Below are 19,819 nucleotides of genomic sequence, written 5' to 3' on the forward strand. Positions count from 1 at the left end.
TGCGCCGAGCGCGCCCTTCCGAAAGATGGCGGCGCCCCGGCCGCCCCGTTCGCGCCCTCCGGTGACGTCACTTCCGGGGCGGAGGAGGCTCGAGTGGTGCAGTGAGGGACAAACAAAAGGAGGCGCCGGAGGGGCGCAGCGGCCGGCGGCGGGACGGAGCAGCGGGGGCGCCGGGCTGCCTGCGCGGCGGCCGGGCGCGGCGGGCCCAGGTGAGTGAGCGCGCGGCGGCCAGGGGCGCCGGCTGTCACCGCTCGGGCTCCCCTCCACGCCCCCCGCCCGCCGTCGTCGGCGCGGCGGGCGGCCGGGCAGCTCGGGCTGTCCACGCCGCCGGGCCGGCCCCGCGGGCGGGGACCTCTGGCGGCCGCCCGGCCCGGCCCGGCCCGGCCCGGCTCACCCCCGCCCGGGTCCGCCCGGCCCGGCCCGGGAGCGCCGGGCCCCACCCTCCCCGCGGCGCCGCGGCGCGCGAGCCCCCTCGGGCACCCCGATTGCCTCCCCGCGCCCCGGCCGGCCGGGATTTCCGCCCTGGCTCCCCCCGGGTCCCCGTGTCATCCCCCGGGTCCCCCGCCGCCCACCCGGGTGGCGCACGCACGCCCCCTCCCCTCCCCTCCCGGGCGCCCCGCGCGCGCCCCCCACCCGCCACCCCACCCCCCCGCCCTCCGCGCTGGCGGGAACCGGGCCCCGGCTTGGGGGGCAGCGCCCTGCCCCTGGCGGGGGCCACTCGGGTGCCCACCCGTCCAATGGGGGGGCGGGGGGGCGCTGGCCGCCCAGCCGAGCCGCGGTGTCACCCTGCTGCCGAAGGAGTGCCGGGGGGAGGAGAGCCTGGGAGCGCGCAGGGCGCGGGGCTGGAGGGGACCCCCCTTTTCAAAGGCCGATTTTGTCCGGGGGGGCTGTTGCAGCGCACCCCTGGTTTGGGGAGGGAGGAGCGAGGCGACAGCGGCTGGCTGGGCGGCACGGGAGGGGGACTTGGCGGGAGGGTGGGGCTGTCCCTTGGAGCGACTCACTCTTCCTCTGCCCTCGCCAAGGGCTGGGGGTGAGGAGGAGGGGGAGGAGGGAGCCGGGCGCCTGAGTTGTAGAGAGATTGGGGGGCGCGGAGAAGTGGGGGGTCGGGGGTCTCCCTCACCCTTGCCGGGAGGTGTCCCTTTCACCTCTGCCTGGCCGCCCCCCTAGTCCGGGAGCAAGCAGAGGGGTACACCGAGGCTGGGGTATGCTGGGGACCCTCCTGCGGGCCTTCAGGGGTGGCTGGTGGCCCGAAGGACCCTGCCGGGGTGATCTTGGCTCAGGCTTGCTGAAGGTCAAGTGTGCCTGAGCTGGGGGGAGGCACTGCCTGCCTTGGGCTGTCGGTCTGGTTGGAGAGCCCCTTCTGGGTGCTGGCCCCTGCTCTATGGAGCCTTTGCAGGTGGTCCCCACTCCCACAGTTTCTCTGTGAGCTGTGAGTGGCTGCCGGGCAGAATGGGGGTTCCCGAGGGTGACCCCTGTAGGCCCGGATTGGGGGGGGGAGGGCTGATTGGGCCTGGCCCTGGCTTTTCCCAGAGTGGAGGTGACCCTGGTGGGGACACTGAGGTGTGAGCTCAGGGGACCTGGCGGGAGGAGGTGGGGCCCCGTGCCAGCTTGTCCTCTGTCCCTTGACCAGCTGGCCTTTAGAGAGAGTGTCCCAGCGCGGGTCACCCTGGGGTGCTGGAGCTGTGAGAAGTAGCCTCAGGTGTAACTGAGGGTATATTGCGGGGCCAGAGCAATGATAGCACAGTGAGGAGGGTGTTTGCTCCTCAGCGCCCCGTATGGACCTCCGAGCACCACCAGGAGTGATCCCCAAGCATTGTTGCCGAGTATGACCCTCCCCCCCAAAAAAAATAAATAAAATCAATGAAAAAGATAGATTGGGGCTGGAGTGATAGTCCAGGGGGGAGGGTGTTTACCTTGCCTGACCCAGGTTTCAATCCCTGGCATCCCATATGGTCCCCTGAGCACTGCCAGGAGTGATTCCTGAGTGTAGTCATGGGTGACCCCTGAGCATCGCCAGGCATGGCCCCAATACCAAAAAAAGAAAAAAAGATAAAGATCTGGCCAGAGAGATGGTAGGAGGGTCCAGCTTTTGCCTTGTACCTCAGTTCCATCCCCAGCCCTGCCAGGAGTGATTCCCTGAGCACAGAGTCGGGGGTATGCTCTGAGCACTGCCAGGGGAGGCGCGCACACACACAGACACACACACACACACAGGTCGATTTTCCTGGGGGCTACTAATCGCCCTTTTTTTTTTTATTTCTGGAAGGGGCTGGCAGACCCCATAAGTTGGAGCGCTGGCTTGAGTAAGTGCCTCTTCCCCAGCGCTAGTTCCGGCCCACAGCCTGGCCCACGGTGGCTGGCCAGGAGCGGGTTTACAGGAAGACAGGGCCCGGGTGTCGAAGGGGCTGGGCCGGACCGGGCTGCTCCATGGCTGTTTCCCAGAGGAGGCGGTGGGGGCTGGACTGGGGACAGGAGCAGGGCAGCCCGGGAGGGGGCGCTGTGCTGGAGGGGGCTCCTGGGCCTCTGTGCTGTCCCCGCTGTTTCCCCCCCCCCCCCCCCCCCCCCCCCCGTGGCTGTCCCGTTGCCGTCACCCCTGGTAGGTGCTGATCTGTCTCCCGGGGGAACATCTGCCCGTCACTCTTGCCTGGTGCTGAGTGGGCATTTTCAGCACCAGTGGACTCCGCCTGGCCGTGGCCACCGGCCCCTCTGCTTTTTTGTTGGTTTGTTTGTTTTTTGCTTTTTTGGGTCACACCTGGCGATGCTCAGGGGTTCCTTCTGGCTTTGAACTCAGGAATCACTCCTGGCGGTGCTCAGGGGACCGTATGGGATGCTGGGAATCGAACCTGGGTCAGCCGTGTGCAAGACAAACGCCCTCCCCGCTGTGCTATTGCTCCAGCCCTCAAGGGGCCCCTCTGACTGCCTGCCCTCCCCTCCTGCTTCCTCCTTCCTGGCCAGCTCCTGCCTGGGCCCCCACCCCTCTTTCCTCCTTCCTGGCCAGCTGCAGACTGGGGTCCGCGCCCCTCCCCACCCACTGACTTGGCCGGGGGTTCCGGGCCAACGCTTCCGGGGGCTGTGGGGGCGGGAGCTGCCCCTGGCCGGCCCAGCCCTGCTGAGCCAGAGCTGGCCACGGAGAACCACCCAGCAGGCAAACACATGTGACCGCTTCTTCCCGGGACACGCGCATGGACCCCCCTGTCTTCTCTCCCAACCCACGCAGGCCCAGTCAGTGAGGCCACGTGTGGTGTGGGCGCCCAGGAGGCGGCCCCCTTGTGCCCACTGACTGACTCTCGTTTCCTCCCAGGGAGGCCTCGTCCATGGAGCGGGAGGAATGCCCGGACCCTGCCCCGACAGACGCGGGCCAGCCTCACCCCCGACGGCCAGCGCGCAGATAGCAGCGCTCACTACTAGGTAAGTCTGCACGCGTGCGAGCCGCTCACCCTCCAGTGCTGGGGCGGCTTCCTTATTCTGCCAGCTGGGGGGGGTCTTGGTGCCACACCTGGCTGTGCTGCTCCTCAGGGCTGGGCCGCCCTCTGAGCTCAGGAGTGACCCCTGTCCTGCTCTCCGGGACCAGATGTGGCGCTGGGGATTCCATCTGGAGTCGACGGTGCCACAGCTGCATGCAAAGTCTGGGACTGGCCGGGTCCTGTCTCGGTTTCATTTGTGTGTTTGGGTTGGGGGGGGGGCACACCTGGAGGTGCTCGGGGGTAACTCCTGGCTCTGCACTCAGGGAACACTCCTGGCGGGGTTCGGGGGACCATACAGGTGCCGAGCATCAAACCTGGATCAGCCGTGTGCAAGGCATGCGCCCTCCCCGCTGGACTGTCGCTCGACCCCTCATTTATTTATTTATTTATTTATTTTGCTTTTCTGGGTCACACCCAGCGATGCTCAGGGGTGACTCCTGGCTCTGCATTCAGGAATCAGTCCTGGCGGTGCTTGGGGGTGGGGCGGGCCATACGGGATGCCGGGGATTGAACCTGGGTCGGCCGCGTGCAAGGCAAAAGCTCTCCCCTCCAGACTGTTGCTCAGCCCTCGTTTATTTTTGACTCAGATGTGGAGTGCTCAGGGTTCGGGCCAGGCAGGGCCAGCGACTGTCCTCCGGGTGGACAGTACAAGCCCGTGATCAACCCTCAGAGCTGCCCTCCCCCCCCCCCCCCCGCCCTCACTCACTCTGGCTCCCGCTGCCCAGCACATGTCTGGGGGAGCCCCAGTGTCCGTGGGACACGTGGTGCTGGGGGGGTGTGGGCACAGGCCAGGGGACCCTCCCGGATCTCACACAGGGGCCCCTGGGGTCTGGCCTGCCTTGACTTTTGGGAAGGGGCTCCCAGTGGCCAGCGAGCCTGCCACTCAGGGCCCTTGGCCAGCTGCGGGTGTGACTAGCTGCTGCTGTTGGTCCTTCAGACCCCCAGACTCCCCCCTTCTGGGAAGGAGCTGCGGAGAGCCCCTTGCCGCCTCTGGGTATTTGCAGCAGCCCAGAGACACCCCTCTGTCAGGGACGCGGTTTGCTTTTTGGGTCACACCTGGTGATGCTCAGGGGTTACTCCTGGCTCTGTACTCAGGAATCACTCCTGGTGGTGCTCGGGGGACCGTATGGGATGCTGGGAATCGAACCTGGTTTGGCCGTGTGCAATGCAAACGCCCTACCCGCTGTGCTATCACTCCAGCCTCGGCACGGGCAGCCTTTACCCCTATTTACGGATGTGGAAACTGAGGTTTGGAGAAAGGAAGCAACTTGTCCAGGCTTCCAGGGGACGGCCCGGAGCCATAGCACAGTGGGGGTGGGGGCACTTGCATTGCACGTTGCCGACCTGGCTTCGATCCCCAGCTGCCCATAGGTCCTCCAAGGAGTGATTCCTGAGCATGGAGCCAAGAATAACCCCTGAGCATCACCAGGTGTGGCCCCCAAAACAAAACAAACTCGCTGGAGAGGAAGGGAGCAGGGGCTTTGGATTGGACCCTGTTTGGGATCCCAGCCCAGGGTCCTTGTCACTGGCCTGAGGCCTCCTGTGTCACTTCCCCCCTCTGCTGTCTGTTCAGGGTTGCCCGAGGCCTCCCCTGCTGGGGTTAGTGTGTGTGTATGCTGGGGGGGGGGGGGGGGCGGCGGGAGGGCAGCATGGGGGTCTTAGGGAGGTGGGGAGGTACAGTTATGGAACCCAGGGCCCCAACGTGTGTGAGGCAGCTGTTCTCACGGAGCTGTAGGGGCTGGCAGGGTTCTCAGAGCCCCGCCACGCGTGCCCACGCACGTTGACAGATGGCTTGGGCCCAGTCTCCTGGCGCCCTGGGGACTCCGTGGGGCTAGGGTGAGACTCAGGGCCGCGCCCAGCCCTCTGCGTGTCAACCCAGCACCCACGGGCTTCGCTGCCCTCCCTTCCGTGTCCTGTGCTGCCTTTCGCCGGGCCGGGGCCACTCAGTCACTCTTGTGGTGCCCCACGGCACTGGCAGGGCTGCACTTCCGGGCTGTGGCGCTCACGATTTTTTTTTTTTTTTACATCTTTGGTCTTGGGGCCATGTCCGGCAGTGCTCAGGGAGCACTTCTGGGGGCTCAGGGGCCCCACGCAGAGCCACATGCAGGGCAAGTACCCTGCTCGCTGTGCTCTTGCCCGGCCTCTCAGGCTGAACCTTCTCCTCCACTGCCCCTTTGCACGGGCGGTGTCGTGGCCAGAAATCACCAACAGCTGTACTGTCTGGACCCATGTGGGACATCGGAGACTCCAACTCGTGACCGCACGCTTGCAGGGCTGGCGCTGGGCCCCTGGTTCCTCCATGGCTTGGTTCGGGGCTCCGGCTCCAGCGTGGGCCCGTTTCCCCAGGGGCTCTCCTCGCTCACCTGTTCAGAGGGACCGATGTCCAGCGCTGACTCAGCTGGCCTGTGCTTCTTTTTTTTTTTTTTTTTTTTTTTGCTTTTTGGGTCACACCCGGCATTGCACAGGGGTTGCTCCTGGCTCTGCACTCAGGAATTACTCCTGGCAGTGCTCAAGGGACCATATGGGATGCTGGGAATTGAACCTGGGTCAGCCGCATGCAAGGCAAATGCCCTACCCACTGTGCTGTCGCTCCAGCCCTGGCCTGCGTTTCATTAGAGGGTCCCCCACCTCCCCTCAGGCGCCATCCCCTGCCCCCCCACCCCAGCAGGGCGGGGTTTCGCGCCCCCAGGGCCTGTCCTGACGTGGGTTTCCTGTCTTCTGAGGAGCTCTGACGTGCAAGGCCAGCAGGTCTGAGCGTCCATCCAGGCCAGACCCGGCCCCTCCAGGCTCAGCTCAGTCTCTGCCCCAGGCCAGCTGGGCAGGTGGACGGCTCGTTGGGTCAGGCTCCCCTCCCCCATTCTTGTCTCTGCCTTCTTGTGGGGGACACTTATAACTGGTCCCCAGGTGCAGGGCTGCATGCAGCCCACACGGCAGCCCCTCGTCCCAGACTGTGTCCCGGGAGGTCCCCTCCGCCTACAGGCTGGGGTCTCCTGCCCAGCTGGAAGCAGCATAGCTGTGTGCAGGCGCCAGGGCCCCTCGACGTGGCCACCCCAGGTAGAGGTGGGCTGTGCACGTGGCAGCCCCAGGCTTCGGCCCCAGCACCACATGGTCCCCAGATGCACGCGCCGGACTGTCAGCACCTCTGGGTGTGGCCCGAAACCAGACCAGAGGCTGAAGCGGCAAGGCAGCTTCCCCGGGCCCCAGGAACTGCACCGGGCCAGGGGGTGGGTCCCGGAATCTGCACTTGGCTCACTTCACAGGAGTTGTATGTGAGAGGGAGTGTGTGAGTGTGAGAGTGTGAGAGTTAGTGTGTGTGGGGGGGGGGAGTGGGAGGATGTTAGCATGTGTGTGGCAGTGTGTGGCAGTGTTGGCATGTATGAGAGCGTGTGTGTGTACGTGTGTTAGCATGTGTGTATTAGCGGGAGAGTATTAGCGTGTGTATGACAGTGTATGAGTGTCAGTATTAGCGTGTGTGTTAGCGTGTGTGTGTGATGATGTCTGAGTGTCAGTGTTAGCGTGTGTGAGTGTATGAGAGTGTTAGTGTGTGTGTGAGTGGAAAAATGTACGTGTGTGAGAGTGTTAGCATGTGTGTGTATTAGCGTGTGTGTGTGTGTGTGTGTGTGTGTGTGTGTGTGTGAGAGATGCAGGAAAATGAGCCCATCCCCTCCCCTCACACACGCAGTCAGGTGCTCCCGGAGTCACGGCGCTGGGCTCGGCGCTGTGAAGAAGCCCTCAGGGAAGGGCCCACTGTGGCCTGGGGGTGTCTCCAGGCCTGGGATTTTGGTGACTGTCCACGTGTGCTGTCCGTCTGTGCCTGGGTGTGTCTGTCTGTCCAGACCCGCTTCCCGCCTCTCCCTGGTGTTCCATCCCGGTTCTGCTTTACCGACTCCGAGGGCTTCCAGCTGCGAGCCCAGCAGATGCTCTGCGACTTGGGGGGAGCAGATCGCAGGGTGCTCCCGTGTCACTGGACACTCTTGACGGTCACCCCGGGGCGCCTGGATGCCACTTCCCAGCTCGCTGCCAAGCGGTGGCAGCGGGGCCATCTCTAGCCCTGGGGTCACCCCATCCCGTGGGCCGGGCACTCCTCGCCCGGGGCCTCTTAAGGACAAGACTGTTGACTCAGGACGGGGCCTTGTCCTGGGGGTGCCATCCGGAGGTTGGTGCCCGTTAGGCCCGACCTGCTGCCTTTGAGGCACCCAGGGAAGGACAGTCAGACCTGCTGACCGCGCCCACCTCCTCGGGGCTGGGTGGCCTCCGGCAGGTCCCTCAGCCTCTCTGGGCCTCCTGAGCCCCTGATGGTTGGTCTGCCGCCCGCCCGGGATTCTTCCCCTCCTGGGGTTCTCACTCCGCAGCTTTCACAGTGCTCCCAGCTGGGACTGCAGGGGGAGGGACTGGGTGTTGGGGGCACCTGCTCCCTCTGCACCCTGCACCCCCGCTGGGTGGCCTGGACCTGTTCCCGGGCGCTTCCCACTTGCCCTGGACGTTCAGAACTGACCCAACCCCACTCCCCCACTCTGACCCTGCCCTTCCCCCCACACTGACTCTCTTGGTCAGTCTCAGCGTGTGGGGGGTCCTGGGGACAGGCCAGTGATCCCTTGTTTCCCTCTGGCCGGGGACAGCTCCCTCCCCCTTGTCCAGCTGTGGCCCGGTCCTGTGCCTCTGGCGTGGGAACAAAGGCCTCTGTGCCAGGCTCAGCGCCCACCTGCCAGCCTCTGCAGCCGCCCACAGGTGGGCCGGGGGCTGCGTGTCCTGCCCTGGACCCCAGCGCCCCATCTGCAGCCTTCCTGGGTATGAGGGGCTCCTCCAGGTCACTAGGTGGCACCTGGGCCCCTCAGCTCAGCACTCACGGGGCGTCTGACTCGTGAACTGTGGGAGGTTTTCAGGGCAGGTGGGTCTAGCACCTTCCTGTGCCAGGCGTGGGAGACCCGGAGACATTGGCCCACCGCCCGCCATCACCCCCAAACCCGTTTGTAGCCGCTGAGGTTGCGGGTGACTGTGATCTCACATGTGTGCCCCCCCCCCCCCACGCCTGCCGGGACCCCTTAGACCCCAGGTCTGTCACCCAGGGACATGCCACAGGGGTCAGTCACTGGCCTGCCTGGGTTTCACTCCTAGCGCCCTATAGGGTCCCCGAGCCCCGCCAGGAGTGACCCCTGAGCACAGAGCCAGGCGCCAGGCCTGAGCACTGTCAGGGGTGGCCCCTCCAAAAGTACGAAAGTTTCAAGTTGGGTACCAGTGCTCCCAGGTCCCAGGAAGCCTCCCGGCTCAGTGCAGTCCTGGGAACCCCTGGATCTCAGATTGGCAACGCTCTCCCCCAAGTGGGAAGTGCCTGAGGTGGGACTGGGGGCTCGCTGGGTCGCCTGCCTGTCCTGTGGGGAGGGGCTGGGCTGGGCGGGTCCCCTATGTGCCCCCCTCCATGGTGCCCACCTCCTGTTCTAGCACGGGCTCTGCTCTCCTCTCCTCTTCCCATCTGCAGGCCCCGCCCTTGTCCCCTGCCCAGGCCACGGGGCCTGTAGGACCAGGCCTCCACCCGCTGGCCGGGTGATCCAGACAACCTCGCCGCATTTATTTGGGGCTACCCTGGCTTGGTTTTTGGCTGCCCAGAGCCCCCCACCCCCTGCGTGTACTCAGGGCTCTGTGTCCAGAAATCATGTCTGACGGGGCTTGGGGGGCTTTGGGGGAGCTTCTGGGGGCCGAGGATCAAACCCGGCTCAGTGCACGCAGGGGAAGCGCCTCCGCCTGCTGGGTCGGCCCATAATCTGCACCGCGGAACTTTCTGGCACTGGGTGGCGGCCGGCTTGCATGCTGAAGGCTTAACCATGCCAGCACATGTCTCCTCAGTGGCCACTGGGCCGCCCCGCCCCGTGCCCCCGAAGGGGATTCAGGGTGACTCCAGGTTGACTCTCCCCGCGCGGGAGGGTGGCGAGTCTTCAGCAGACGTTTCTGCCAACCCTGGTGTGTGACCTGGAGAGAAGTTTCTGGGTCACGGGAGATACCAAGTCCTTCTGCATCCACCGTCATCTCTCCTTGCCCCAGGAGTCTGCTCCTTGGGCGCCGGTTACTTTGCCCCTGCTGGGTTCTGCCTGCCTGCCTGCCTGCCTGCCTCTCCTCTCCTCTCCCCACCGTGCTGGGGGTCCGCTCCGCAGGGAGACAGGACCGCTCGTCCTTCTGTGGCTTCCATTGGAGCCCTGGGGCACCCACGAGCCCCGAGCTGGCCGCATCTCTGCATGGACCCAGGATGGCCGGTGATCCTTACACTCACCAGGCTGTGTGGGGGGGTGTCCGCCACCCCCAAACAAAATCCGGGAGAAGCCCACCCGTGTTCTGAGACATCGAGTGTCTCGCCGTGTGGGGATGATGCCTCAGGGCGGGACTGCACAGTCCCAGCCGCCACCCGGCTCTCCCAGCATCACCAGGGAGGGCAGCACGCCACCCCCCTACCCCTCTGCCGGAAAAGCAGCAAAAGCACCGTCTCAGCTTCCTTCCGAACTTCCTTGTCTTTTTGCGTGTGGCTGTGTTTGCTTTAAGTCCTCTGCCTTGCTTTTCCATCACAAGGTAACGCATCTGGTTGAAAGTGCCAATCTGGGGGGCTGGAGTCAGAGAGAGCACAGCGGGGAGGGTGTTTGCCTTGCACGCGGCCGACCCAGCTTCAAACCCCGGCATCCCATATGGTCCCCCGGGCACCGCCAGGAGTAATTGCTGAGTGCAGAGCCAGGAGGAACCCCTGAGCGTCACTGGGTGTGCCCAAAAGAAGCAAAAAAAGAAAAGCGCCCATCTGTCCTATATGGCCAACCAAGCGTCTCCAGGTCTCCAGGAGCCATTTAACAAAAGGGGGGGGGGGGGCAGAAAGATGGTCCAGGGAGTGGCGGGGGGCTCTGCACCAAGATGATTGGGCTCCATCTCCAGCACCCCAGGGTCCCCTGCACACCCGGAGCACATTTGGGGAGAAGGCCCCAGCACCTCGTGACGCCCCAGGCCCAGAAGGACAAAACAGGATGAAGGGGGCCAGGGGCAGAGACTGTGCACCCCATGGCCCCGCCTCCGCCCTCGCCCCATTCTCTGCGGGGAGCAGCTCCAGCCTGGGGTTTGTCACCCTGAGTCACCCGCTGGCTGGGAGGGTGGGAATGGGGCAGCCGGGGTGGGGGGCGGGGCGGGAGGGCCCCACCCAGCCCACATCCCCTGAAACTTCTCTCCAGGCGGGCGCGCCCTTCCTGCAGCGGCCCTGCCCCTCCCTCTGGGGTCCTGAGCTCGCTGAGCACCTGCTGTGTCTCAGCGGCTTCCCAGGGGCTGCAGGTGCATGGCCCAGTCCAAACTGCTGTCCCCACCAAAGACAGAATTTTGTTTTGGGGGCCACACCTGGTGGTGCTTGGAGGGGGTCGTCACGCCTGGCTCAGTGCTTGGGAGACCAGACGGTCGTGCCCAGGGATGGCGCCCGGGTCTCTGGTGTGCAAAGCTGGGCTCTACCTCCCAGAAAGTGCCCACACAGGGTCTGGGGCTGGAGAGGTGGCGCAATGGTTAGCGCTTGACTTGTACACGGCCACCCTGAGTTCGTCCCCGGCACCCCAGGAGTGATCCCCGAGTGCAGAGCCAGGCGGAGGGCCTGAGCACTGCCAGGTGTGGCCCCCAAAGCCAAAAATAAAAATAGAAGCAGAGATTCCACGGGGGGGGGGGGGGGGGAGTGTCAGAATTGTGCAGAGCCGGAGGGACCCGCGAGCCCTGCCCGCATGGCTGGAAGGTGCTTCCAGGCATAAGCCCAGTTGTCCTGGTCACACCCAGGGACAGGAACCCCTGGAACCCCAGGAACCTCCCCATAACTGTCCTGGGCCGGGCGCTGGGCGGGAGCAGCTGGAAGGCCCGGCTGGGGGCGGGTGTTTCCCCCTGGACACGCCCTGCCCTGCCTGAGCCACCACTTCCTGCTTGGTGGCCGCCGCCTCCTCCTGGCAGCCCGCCCCGCCTCTCCTGAGCTGGGCTGCTGTCTCCACCCTCTTTGGGTGTCCATCTGGACGTGAACTCAGGGAGCCGGAGGGGAGCGAACCCCGTCCAGGTGTCAGCTGGACACAGGCCGTGGGACCCGGCCAGATTACCCCCAACCCCACCCCTGGTGGCACTTTCCAGGAGTGTGGGTGGGGTGGGGAGCAGCTGGTCATTAGCGGGCCCAGGCCTTCCTGTGGGACGGGCACTTGCCCTGGCGTGGAAGCCCGCCTCACCCCGAGGGCCAGGCCTGGGCTGCCGTCGCTGGCCAGGATAAGCGGCGTCAACTGGCCCCCCGGTGACCTGAGCGCCGCCGACTGCAGGTGCGAGGCAGTGGGACCCCCCAGACTCCGTTCCCTTCCTGTGGCCCTCGTGAGGCTGTGGGTGGAAGGCTCCCACTGCGGCCTCAGTTTCCCTGTCAGCACCCTGGACCATCAGGAGGCCGAGAGGCCTACCTGTCAAACACCGTTGTTGGCTCTGCGGTCCAGGAGTCAGGAAGGGCAAAGGGCCAGACGGAACTGGCTTCAAACGCGGCCTCTCAGCCCCTGCAGCCCAGGCCACCGGCCCCCGGCTTCTTCCCCTCCCCATCCCCTCGCCAGGGTCCCTGCCCGCTGACGGGGCATCTTCATGGGCCGCTTATGTTGTGGGCTCTGGTTCGGGGCCCCGTGGGGTAAGGCCACGTCCTGCATGAGCATCTGCGGGCCGGCTGGCCCTGGCTGTGTTTCCTGCTGCCCACCTGCTCCTGCCCAGTGTGCCTGCTTCCCTGGGGGAATCTGGGAACTCGGGATGGAGCGTCCCTTCCCTCGGGGTTGCCGCGGCCCCAGCCCCATCTGGCAGGTCGCGGGTTCTGCCCCACAGCCACGCAGGGCCCCTGGCGAGCAGAGCGTGGGCAGCGAGCGCCCGGGCCGGCATGAGCCTCCCCCAACGCGGTCCCCACGCGCGGGGACGACCTCCAGGCCGCGGCGAGGCCCGGCAGTGACCGCCCCTGTGCGTCCCTTCCAGGAGGAGCCATGATTCCGGTGACGGAGCTCCGCTACTTTGCGGACACGCAGCCGGCCTACCGCATCCTCAAGCCGTGGTGGGACGTGTTCACCGACTACATCTCCATCGTCATGCTGATGATCGCCGTGTTCGGGGGCACGCTGCAGGTGACGCAGGACAAGATGATCTGCCTGCCCTGTAAGTGGGTCACCCGGGATGCCTGCAACGACTCCTTCCGCGGCTGGGCGGCGCCCGAGCACGCCTACTTCAACGCCAGCCTCCTGAGCGGCCCCGACGCCGGCCCCACGGGCATCAAGTACGACCTGGACCGGCACCAGTACAACTACGTGGACGCCGTGTGCTACGAGAACCGCCTGCACTGGTTCGCCAAGTACTTCCCCTACCTGGTGCTACTGCACACCCTCATCTTCCTGGCCTGCAGCAACTTCTGGTTCAAGTTCCCGCGCACCAGCTCGAAGCTGGAGCACTTCGTGTCCATCCTGCTCAAGTGCTTCGACTCGCCCTGGACCACGCGGGCCCTGTCAGAGACGGTGGTGGAGGAGAGCGACCCCAAGCCGGCCTTCAGCAAGATGAACGGCTCTGTGGACAAGAAGGCGTCGACGGTCAGCGAGGACGTGGAGGCCACCGTGCCCATGCTGCAGCGGACCAAGTCCCGCCTGGAGCAGGGCATCGTGGACCGCTCGGAGACGGGCGTGCTGGACAAGAAGGAGGGCGAGCAGGCCAAGGCGCTCTTCGAGAAGGTGAAGAAGTTCCGCACGCACGTGGAGGAGGGCGACATCGTGTACCGGCTCTACATGCGCCAGACCATCATCAAGGTGGTCAAGTTCATCCTCATCATCTGCTACACCGTCTACTACGTGCACAACATCAAGTTCGACGTGGACTGCACGGTGGACATCGAGAGCCTGACGGGCTACCGCACCTACCGCTGCGCCCACCCGCTGGCCACGCTCTTCAAGATCCTGGCGTCCTTCTACATCAGCCTGGTCATCTTCTACGGCCTCATCTGCATGTACACGCTGGGCTGGATGCTGCGCCGCTCGCTCAAGAAGTACTCGTTCGAGTCCATCCGCGAGGAGAGCAGCTACAGCGACATCCCCGACGTGAAGAACGACTTCGCCTTCATGCTGCACCTCATCGACCAGTACGACCCGCTCTACTCCAAGCGCTTCGCCGTCTTCCTGTCGGAGGTGAGCGAGAACAAGCTGCGGCAGCTGAACCTCAACAACGAGTGGACGCTGGACAAGCTGCGCCAGCGGCTGACCAAGAACGCGCAGGACAAGCTGGAGCTGCACCTGTTCATGCTCAGCGGCATCCCGGACACCGTGTTCGACCTGGGCGAGCTGGAGGTCCTCAAGCTGGAGCTCATCCCGGACGTGACTATCCCGCCCAGCATCGCGCAGCTCACGGGCCTGCAGGAGCTGTGGCTCTACCACACGGCGGCCAAGATCGAGGCGCCCGCGCTGGCCTTCCTGCGCGAGAACCTGCGGGCCCTGCACATCAAGTTCACGGACATCAAGGAGATCCCGCTGTGGATCTACAGCCTCAAGACGCTCGAGGAGCTGCACCTGACGGGCAACCTGAGCGCCGAGAACAACCGCTACATCGTCATCGACGGGCTGCGCGAGCTCAAGCGCCTCAAGGTGCTGCGGCTGAAGAGCAACCTGAGCAAGCTGCCGCAGGTGGTGACGGACGTGGGCGTGCACCTGCAGAAGCTCTCCATCAACAACGAGGGCACCAAGCTCATCGTGCTCAACAGCCTCAAGAAGATGGTGAACCTGACGGAGCTGGAGCTGCTCCGCTGCGACCTGGAGCGCATCCCGCACTCCATCTTCAGCCTGCACAACCTGCAGGAGATCGACCTCAAGGACAACAACCTCAAGACCATCGAGGAGATCATCAGCTTCCAGCACCTGCACCGCCTCACCTGCCTTAAGCTCTGGTACAACCACATCGCCTACATCCCCGTGCAGATCGGCAACCTCACCAACCTCGAGCGCCTCTACCTGAACCGCAACAAGATCGAGAAGGTCCCCACGCAGCTCTTCTACTGCCGCAAGCTGCGCCACCTGGACCTCAGCCACAACAACCTGACCTTCCTGCCCGCCGACATCGGCCTGCTGCAGAACCTCCAGAACCTGGCCGTCACGGCCAACCGGGTGAGGACCACCGGCCGCTGCTGAGCCCCGCCGGCTCCCGCCAGGCTGGGGTCTTAGGGGGCCCGCACGGGGGGGGGGGGCGGCTTGGTGCCACCTGCTTCTGAGGCGACACCCCGGGTACGGTGGGTGGGCTCCTCCCCTCCCCCCCAGGGATCACCCCTTCCGGTGCCGAGGAAGCCCCGCCCAGAGCCCTTTGGGGACAGGCGCGGTGCTGCCGGGAGGGGGCGCCCGCGGCCAGGTGGTCTGGCTGCTCTGCAGTTCCCGGGAGGAAGCCCAGACCCCACCCCCTGCGGGCGTGGAGGGTTTTTTCCGGGGGTGGGGGAGGTGGGGGGAGGCCCCCAGGAGTGCAGACTCGTGGCTCTGCACTCAGGGATGACGACTCCGGGTGGGGCTCGGGGATTGTGGGATGCCGAGAATCGAACCCGGCCTGCTGGGCTGTGGCTCCGACCTCAGCACATCTTTCTTTTTTTTTTTTCCCGCTCTTTGGGGGCCACTTCTGGCCGACGCCTGGCTCTGTGCTCAAAAATCAGTCCTCCTGGTGGGCCTTGGCACACCTACGGGGTGTCGAGGATCGATCCCGAGTCGGCTGCGTGCAGGGCACGTGTCCTCCCCGCCTCACTCCTGCTCGGGTCTGGGGAGCCTGTTTTATTTTTTTCCCCCCCGGGGGAGACTAGCAGTGAGGGGGTGGGGCTTGACCCTCCGCTGTCCCTCTCTGGGCCCAGAGCATGGCCATCCCCTGGGTACCCTGTAGGTTCCCTGGCCACCCTGGGACTGCCCCTCCCCAGGGCCTGGAGCCGCCCTCCCTGAGTCCTGGGGACCTCCACGTGGCTCCTGGGAAGGCTGGGTGTGGCCAGCCCGGCCTGTGCCCCTCCTGCCTGGGCCTGGTCGCCCGCCCCAGCTGCTCACGCCCCCGTGCCTGCCAGCCGGCGGTCGAGACCATGCCTGTCTGCTGATGTCACGCACAGGAAGGGGCTGGCGGCTGTCCCGGGAAGGGTCCCTTGGCCTCCCCGCTGAGGTGCTCCTTCATCACATCCTGCCCCACCCCGCGGCACCCGGAGCCTTTTTAGGGAAAAAAAGCAGCCGGGATGGGCTCCCCAGGCTCCTCCTTCCACACGGACCACCCCCCCCCTCCCCTTCCTTCTCCCTCCCGCTGGTGGAAGCTGGTGGCTTCTGTGTCCTGGGTGTGGCCTGGCCGGGAGCCTCCGGGTGGACTCGGGCTGGGCGTGACCCTCTTGGCTGCCCTGGGCTTCAAGCTCAGGACCTTGATGCTGCTGGCCTGCCACCCGTACCCCCTCTTGGCGGCCTCTGGCTCTCCTGACGCCACCCCCACCCCACCCTGCTGTCTCGCCCCAGCGGTGCCTTGGGGCGCCACCCCTGAGCCAGCCTCGGGGAGAGAAGTGGGTTCTGTGGGCCAGGAAGGAAGGGGGCAGGGCTGGCAGCAGCCCCGGGAACTGGACTTTCCCCTGAGGATGGGCAGGGCCCAGGGAGCTTCCTGTCCCCAGGGCCCCTGTCCTGCCTCGACCTGTCCTGTCCTGTCCTGCCCCGCCCCATCCCGCCCTTTGGGGGTGCTGCCCCCGTGGGCTGGGTTGGATGTGGGGACCGGCTCTCCGGGCGGCCCGGTGACTGTGTGAGGGGCCTTTCCCGAGGCCCTGCCAGGGCCGCTTTCCCGTGTGACGTGTCCCCTTCCCTGACCGAGGACCTGGAGGCCCTGGCAGGAGCTGCTGCCGTGAGCACGGCCTGCCCAGCTCTAGAAGCTTCCCTGCTGCTCTGCCTTGGGTCAGGGGCCCGTCCTGGGGGCAGAGGGGCGGTGCCATTCGCTGCAGAGAGGCCAGTGCTGTGGAAGTTGGTCCCGGAGGGCTGCCTGGAGGAGGCAACCTGGGGGGGGGTCCAGTCCCTTGTCCGCCCGGCCTCTGTCGCCTCCGCCTCCGTTCTCCCGGGCTCACGCGCGCCCTCCTTGCCCCCGCAGATCGAGGCGCTGCCCCCCGAGCTCTTCCAGTGCCGGAAGCTGCGGACGCTGCACCTGGGCAACAACGTGCTGCAGTCGCTGCCGTCGCGCGTGGGCGAGCTGACCAGCCTGAGCCAGATCGAGCTGCGCGGCAACCGGCTCGAGTGCCTGCCCGTGGAGCTGGGCGAGTGCCCGCTGCTGCGGCGCAGCGGCCTGGTGGTGGAGGAGGACCTGCTGGCCACGCTGCCCCCCGAGGTGAAGGAGCGGCTCTGGAAGGCCGACAAGGAGCAGGCCTGAGCCCCGCCGCGCCCGCCCGCCCCGCCGAGGGGCTGGCCCCTCGCTCCCGGGACTCGCCCCCGGCCCGGCGCTGTCGGGAGACCCCCGCCCTCGCCGCCCTCCTCGGAGCCCCCGTGTCCAGACTGACAATCAAGGCCCCCCGGCGGGGGCCGAACCGGCGCCAGGGACCCGGGATCCCTGCGCTCTCGCCCCTCCTGCGGGGAGCTTCGACATTCCCAAGGAAGTCGGGGGCTGGGGAGCCGCCGGGATTCTGGGCCGCGACCCCCCACCCCCGCCCCCACCCCCGGGCGCCAGCTGTGGGTCGGGGACCCCCGGGTGCCAGGCTGGGCTCAGGCCCCGGGCAGCAGCCCGCCCGGTGGCCAGGCCCAGCTGCGGCTTCTACTGCATCCGTTTTAGATCCTTTTTCTTTTCTAGTGAAAAAGAAAACACAGAAACCAAATTTTTTTTTTAAGAAAAAAAAAGCTTCAAAAAGCAATGGTTTGGGTATTAAACGGAAATAAAACTTCACAAAAAAAATAAAAAGGGACACTGAAGGCCAGCAAGGGGGACCCGGCTGCCTCGGCCCGGGGCCAGGGGATGCTTTCGGGGGTCTCGGTCCTCTGCCACCTTTCCTTTTGGGGCGTCTTGTTTTTCGTTCTCCCCCACGTCTTGGCGGGTGCTCACTTCTGTGGCTGCTGGCCAGGGGAGCCCGGAGGGGAGGGGGGTGGGGAGGCCCCCCCCCATTGTCCAGTGTTAAGGAGCGGGGCCAACCGCTTTCCCTCCGCGCATTCCGCCCGGACTCTGCCAGGGCCACCAGCAGCCCCCCCTGCCTCCCCCGCTCCGTCCTGTCCTGTGGCCCCCACTTCCTGTCCAGGTGCCGGGGGCTCCCACAGTGTCCCGGCGCCGTAGCGGGAAGCCACTCCTGTTAGATCCATCTCCGGGGGAGGGTCCCCCGCCGGAGACGATCACTCGGACACTAAGGCACGTTTTAGCGTCTCTGGTCTCGATGATTGTGTCCCCCTCCGCCCCCCGTCGTCCATTTGTGTTTCCTGCCTCGTGTCCTGGGACGTGGCCCCTCAGAACTCGTGCACATTGGCGCCCAGCACCCACGAAGCAGTGCGTAGTTCCCTGGGGCTCTGCTCCCGGGGGACTCGGCTCAGATCGCAAATAAACGTATCCGAGAAAGCAGCGTCCGCCGGGGTCTTGCTGTCGCCGTGTCTTCTGCCTGATGTGCCCCCCCCACCCGTGTGCTGAGCCTGCAGCGTCCCCCACCCCGTTCCCTCTGCAGGCCGCCACCCCCCACCCCCGCCACCCGGTCTGTGCCGTGGGCACCTGCACTCCTATGCAGAGCAGAGCCCTGGGCCCTGAGGGCTGAGCTGAGCCCAAAACCTACCACAGGGGCCGGGGTCAAGAACAGGCTCAGACTCAGCTGCCCTCCTGGCGGGCCCTGCCTGGCCTTTGATGTGGCCCTGGGACTTAGTCATGCTGGTTACTCAGACGGCGGCGGGGGAGGGGGGGCAGCCCCAGGTCTTTCAGACTGCGGGGTGGGGGCTTGTCCACAGGACTGGCCGTGGCCCCAGCCGGGAGCCCGAGGGACAGTGGTTTGCACACCTGCATGTGCACAGACCTGGCCTTCCTCCCCCCCCCCCACTCTGATCCGTGCACTGAGTCACTGGGTTCCCTCCCTCCCCCTCCCTGGGTTCCATGACCTGGCTGGGAGGTTTGTCATCCCCCTCTCCTCCCCCCCTCTCCCCCCCCCCTTGATTGTCCCCTCCTCACCTCTCCTGGGCCCGCCCCTCCCGGCCCCCACCCCCAGCCCTGGAAGTGGGAGGGTTTGATCTGGAGCTGGTTAAGCTTCTGGAAAAAACAACAGTGTGGAAATACCGCCCGCCCACTGCCCCAAGCCTGTGTGTGTGGAATGAATGAAGAAATTGTACAGGGCCCAGCCCTCCCCCCCCACCCCCCAAGCCGCTTGAAAACCGCAGAGGTGGGCTTTGCTCTTGGAAAATTGAAGGAAGTCCAGAAAAGAAAACAAAAAGTGTCAGGGAGCCAGAGCGATAGCACAGCGGGGAGGTGGGGGTGCCTAGCAAGTGGCCAGCCAGGGTTCGAGCCCCTCCTGATCCTCTCCAGGGCCCCTCGGGTGTGGCCCCAAAACAAACAAACAAAAACTGCCTCCATCCCGCATGGAACCATCTGAACAGCTCTTGCGGAGGCCTGTGACTCACGCTGATCCTCAAGGCCCCTTCCTGGCCCCGGGACGACGAGTTCATCTCCCGCCTCCTCCTGGGCGCCCCAGTCACTGGTGGGGGAAGCAAAGCCTGACCACCGCTGTCTGCGCACTGGGGGTCCCGGCTGGGCCCTAGTGAGGGGAGCTGACCTGGGGCCTGCGTGCCTGCTAACATCAGAAGGGGCCGGCATAGCTGACCGCCTACTGCCCACCTCTTCCGTCCTCCCGCCATCCTCTTCCTCCTTCCTCAGGCACCCCGGGGCTGCTCCCCACATTCTCAATTTGGTGGCCCAGAAAACAGGATTTGACCCGGGGCCAGGTCCCTAGGTCTGAGCTGGGTCCCGCCCCTGCGGCCGAGACACTCTGTCCCTTGGCCATTCAGAAAGCGTCATTTCAGGGAAGGCCAGTGGCTGGCATTCAGAAGCTGTCGCCAGGACGGTCAGCTGCTTCACTGGCAGGAGGGGGTGGCGGTTTGCTGTGCCAAGGTCCACGGGGCCGCCTGACCAGAGCTGCTGCCCGGCGGCCTGCAGGCGGAAAGGAGGCGCGCCCCTCCCCCCAGGACCAGGGTGCCCCTCGGCCCGGCTCTCAGGCCTCATCTGCTCCTCATCTTGCTTGCTGGGAGCTGAGGGCTAATGCAACACCCTTCCAGAATCTTCCCTGGGCCCCGGATGATCAAGATCCAAGTCAGGAGGGGCACGGACCTGACTGCCCTCCCTCCCCCCCCTCCTCATCCCATCCCACCCCCACACGACATTGTTTTTTTTATTTTTGCTTT

General features: G+C 65.7%; 2 protein-coding genes across 3 annotated transcripts in view; one reads left to right on the top strand and one right to left on the bottom strand.

The window, feature by feature from the left end:
• Window positions 1-78: 78 nt before the first annotated feature.
• Window positions 79-17,973, top strand: LRRC8A (leucine rich repeat containing 8 VRAC subunit A). The gene is made up of 4 exons (XM_056108894.1): window positions 79-209; window positions 3,302-3,408; window positions 12,438-14,596; window positions 16,563-17,973. The coding sequence occupies exons 3-4, from the start codon at window positions 12,446-12,448 to the stop codon at window positions 16,836-16,838; spliced, it is 2,427 nt and encodes an 808-aa protein (XP_055964869.1). The 5' UTR covers window positions 79-209; window positions 3,302-3,408; window positions 12,438-12,445; the 3' UTR covers window positions 16,839-17,973.
• SH3GLB2 (SH3 domain containing GRB2 like, endophilin B2) overlaps window positions 11,996-19,819 on the bottom strand; it is an 89,858-nt gene continuing 82,034 nt past the window's right edge. For both annotated transcript variants that reach the window (XM_056108902.1, XM_056108903.1), the window contains one exon: window positions 11,996-12,005. The gene's annotated coding sequence lies outside the window, so the exon portion shown is untranslated. The remainder of the gene's footprint in view (window positions 12,006-19,819) is intronic.

Source organism: Sorex fumeus, unplaced genomic scaffold (assembly GCF_029834395.1).
Source record: "Sorex fumeus unplaced genomic scaffold, SorFum_2.1 ptg000233l, whole genome shotgun sequence".
NCBI lineage: Eukaryota > Metazoa > Chordata > Mammalia > Eulipotyphla > Soricidae > Sorex > Sorex fumeus.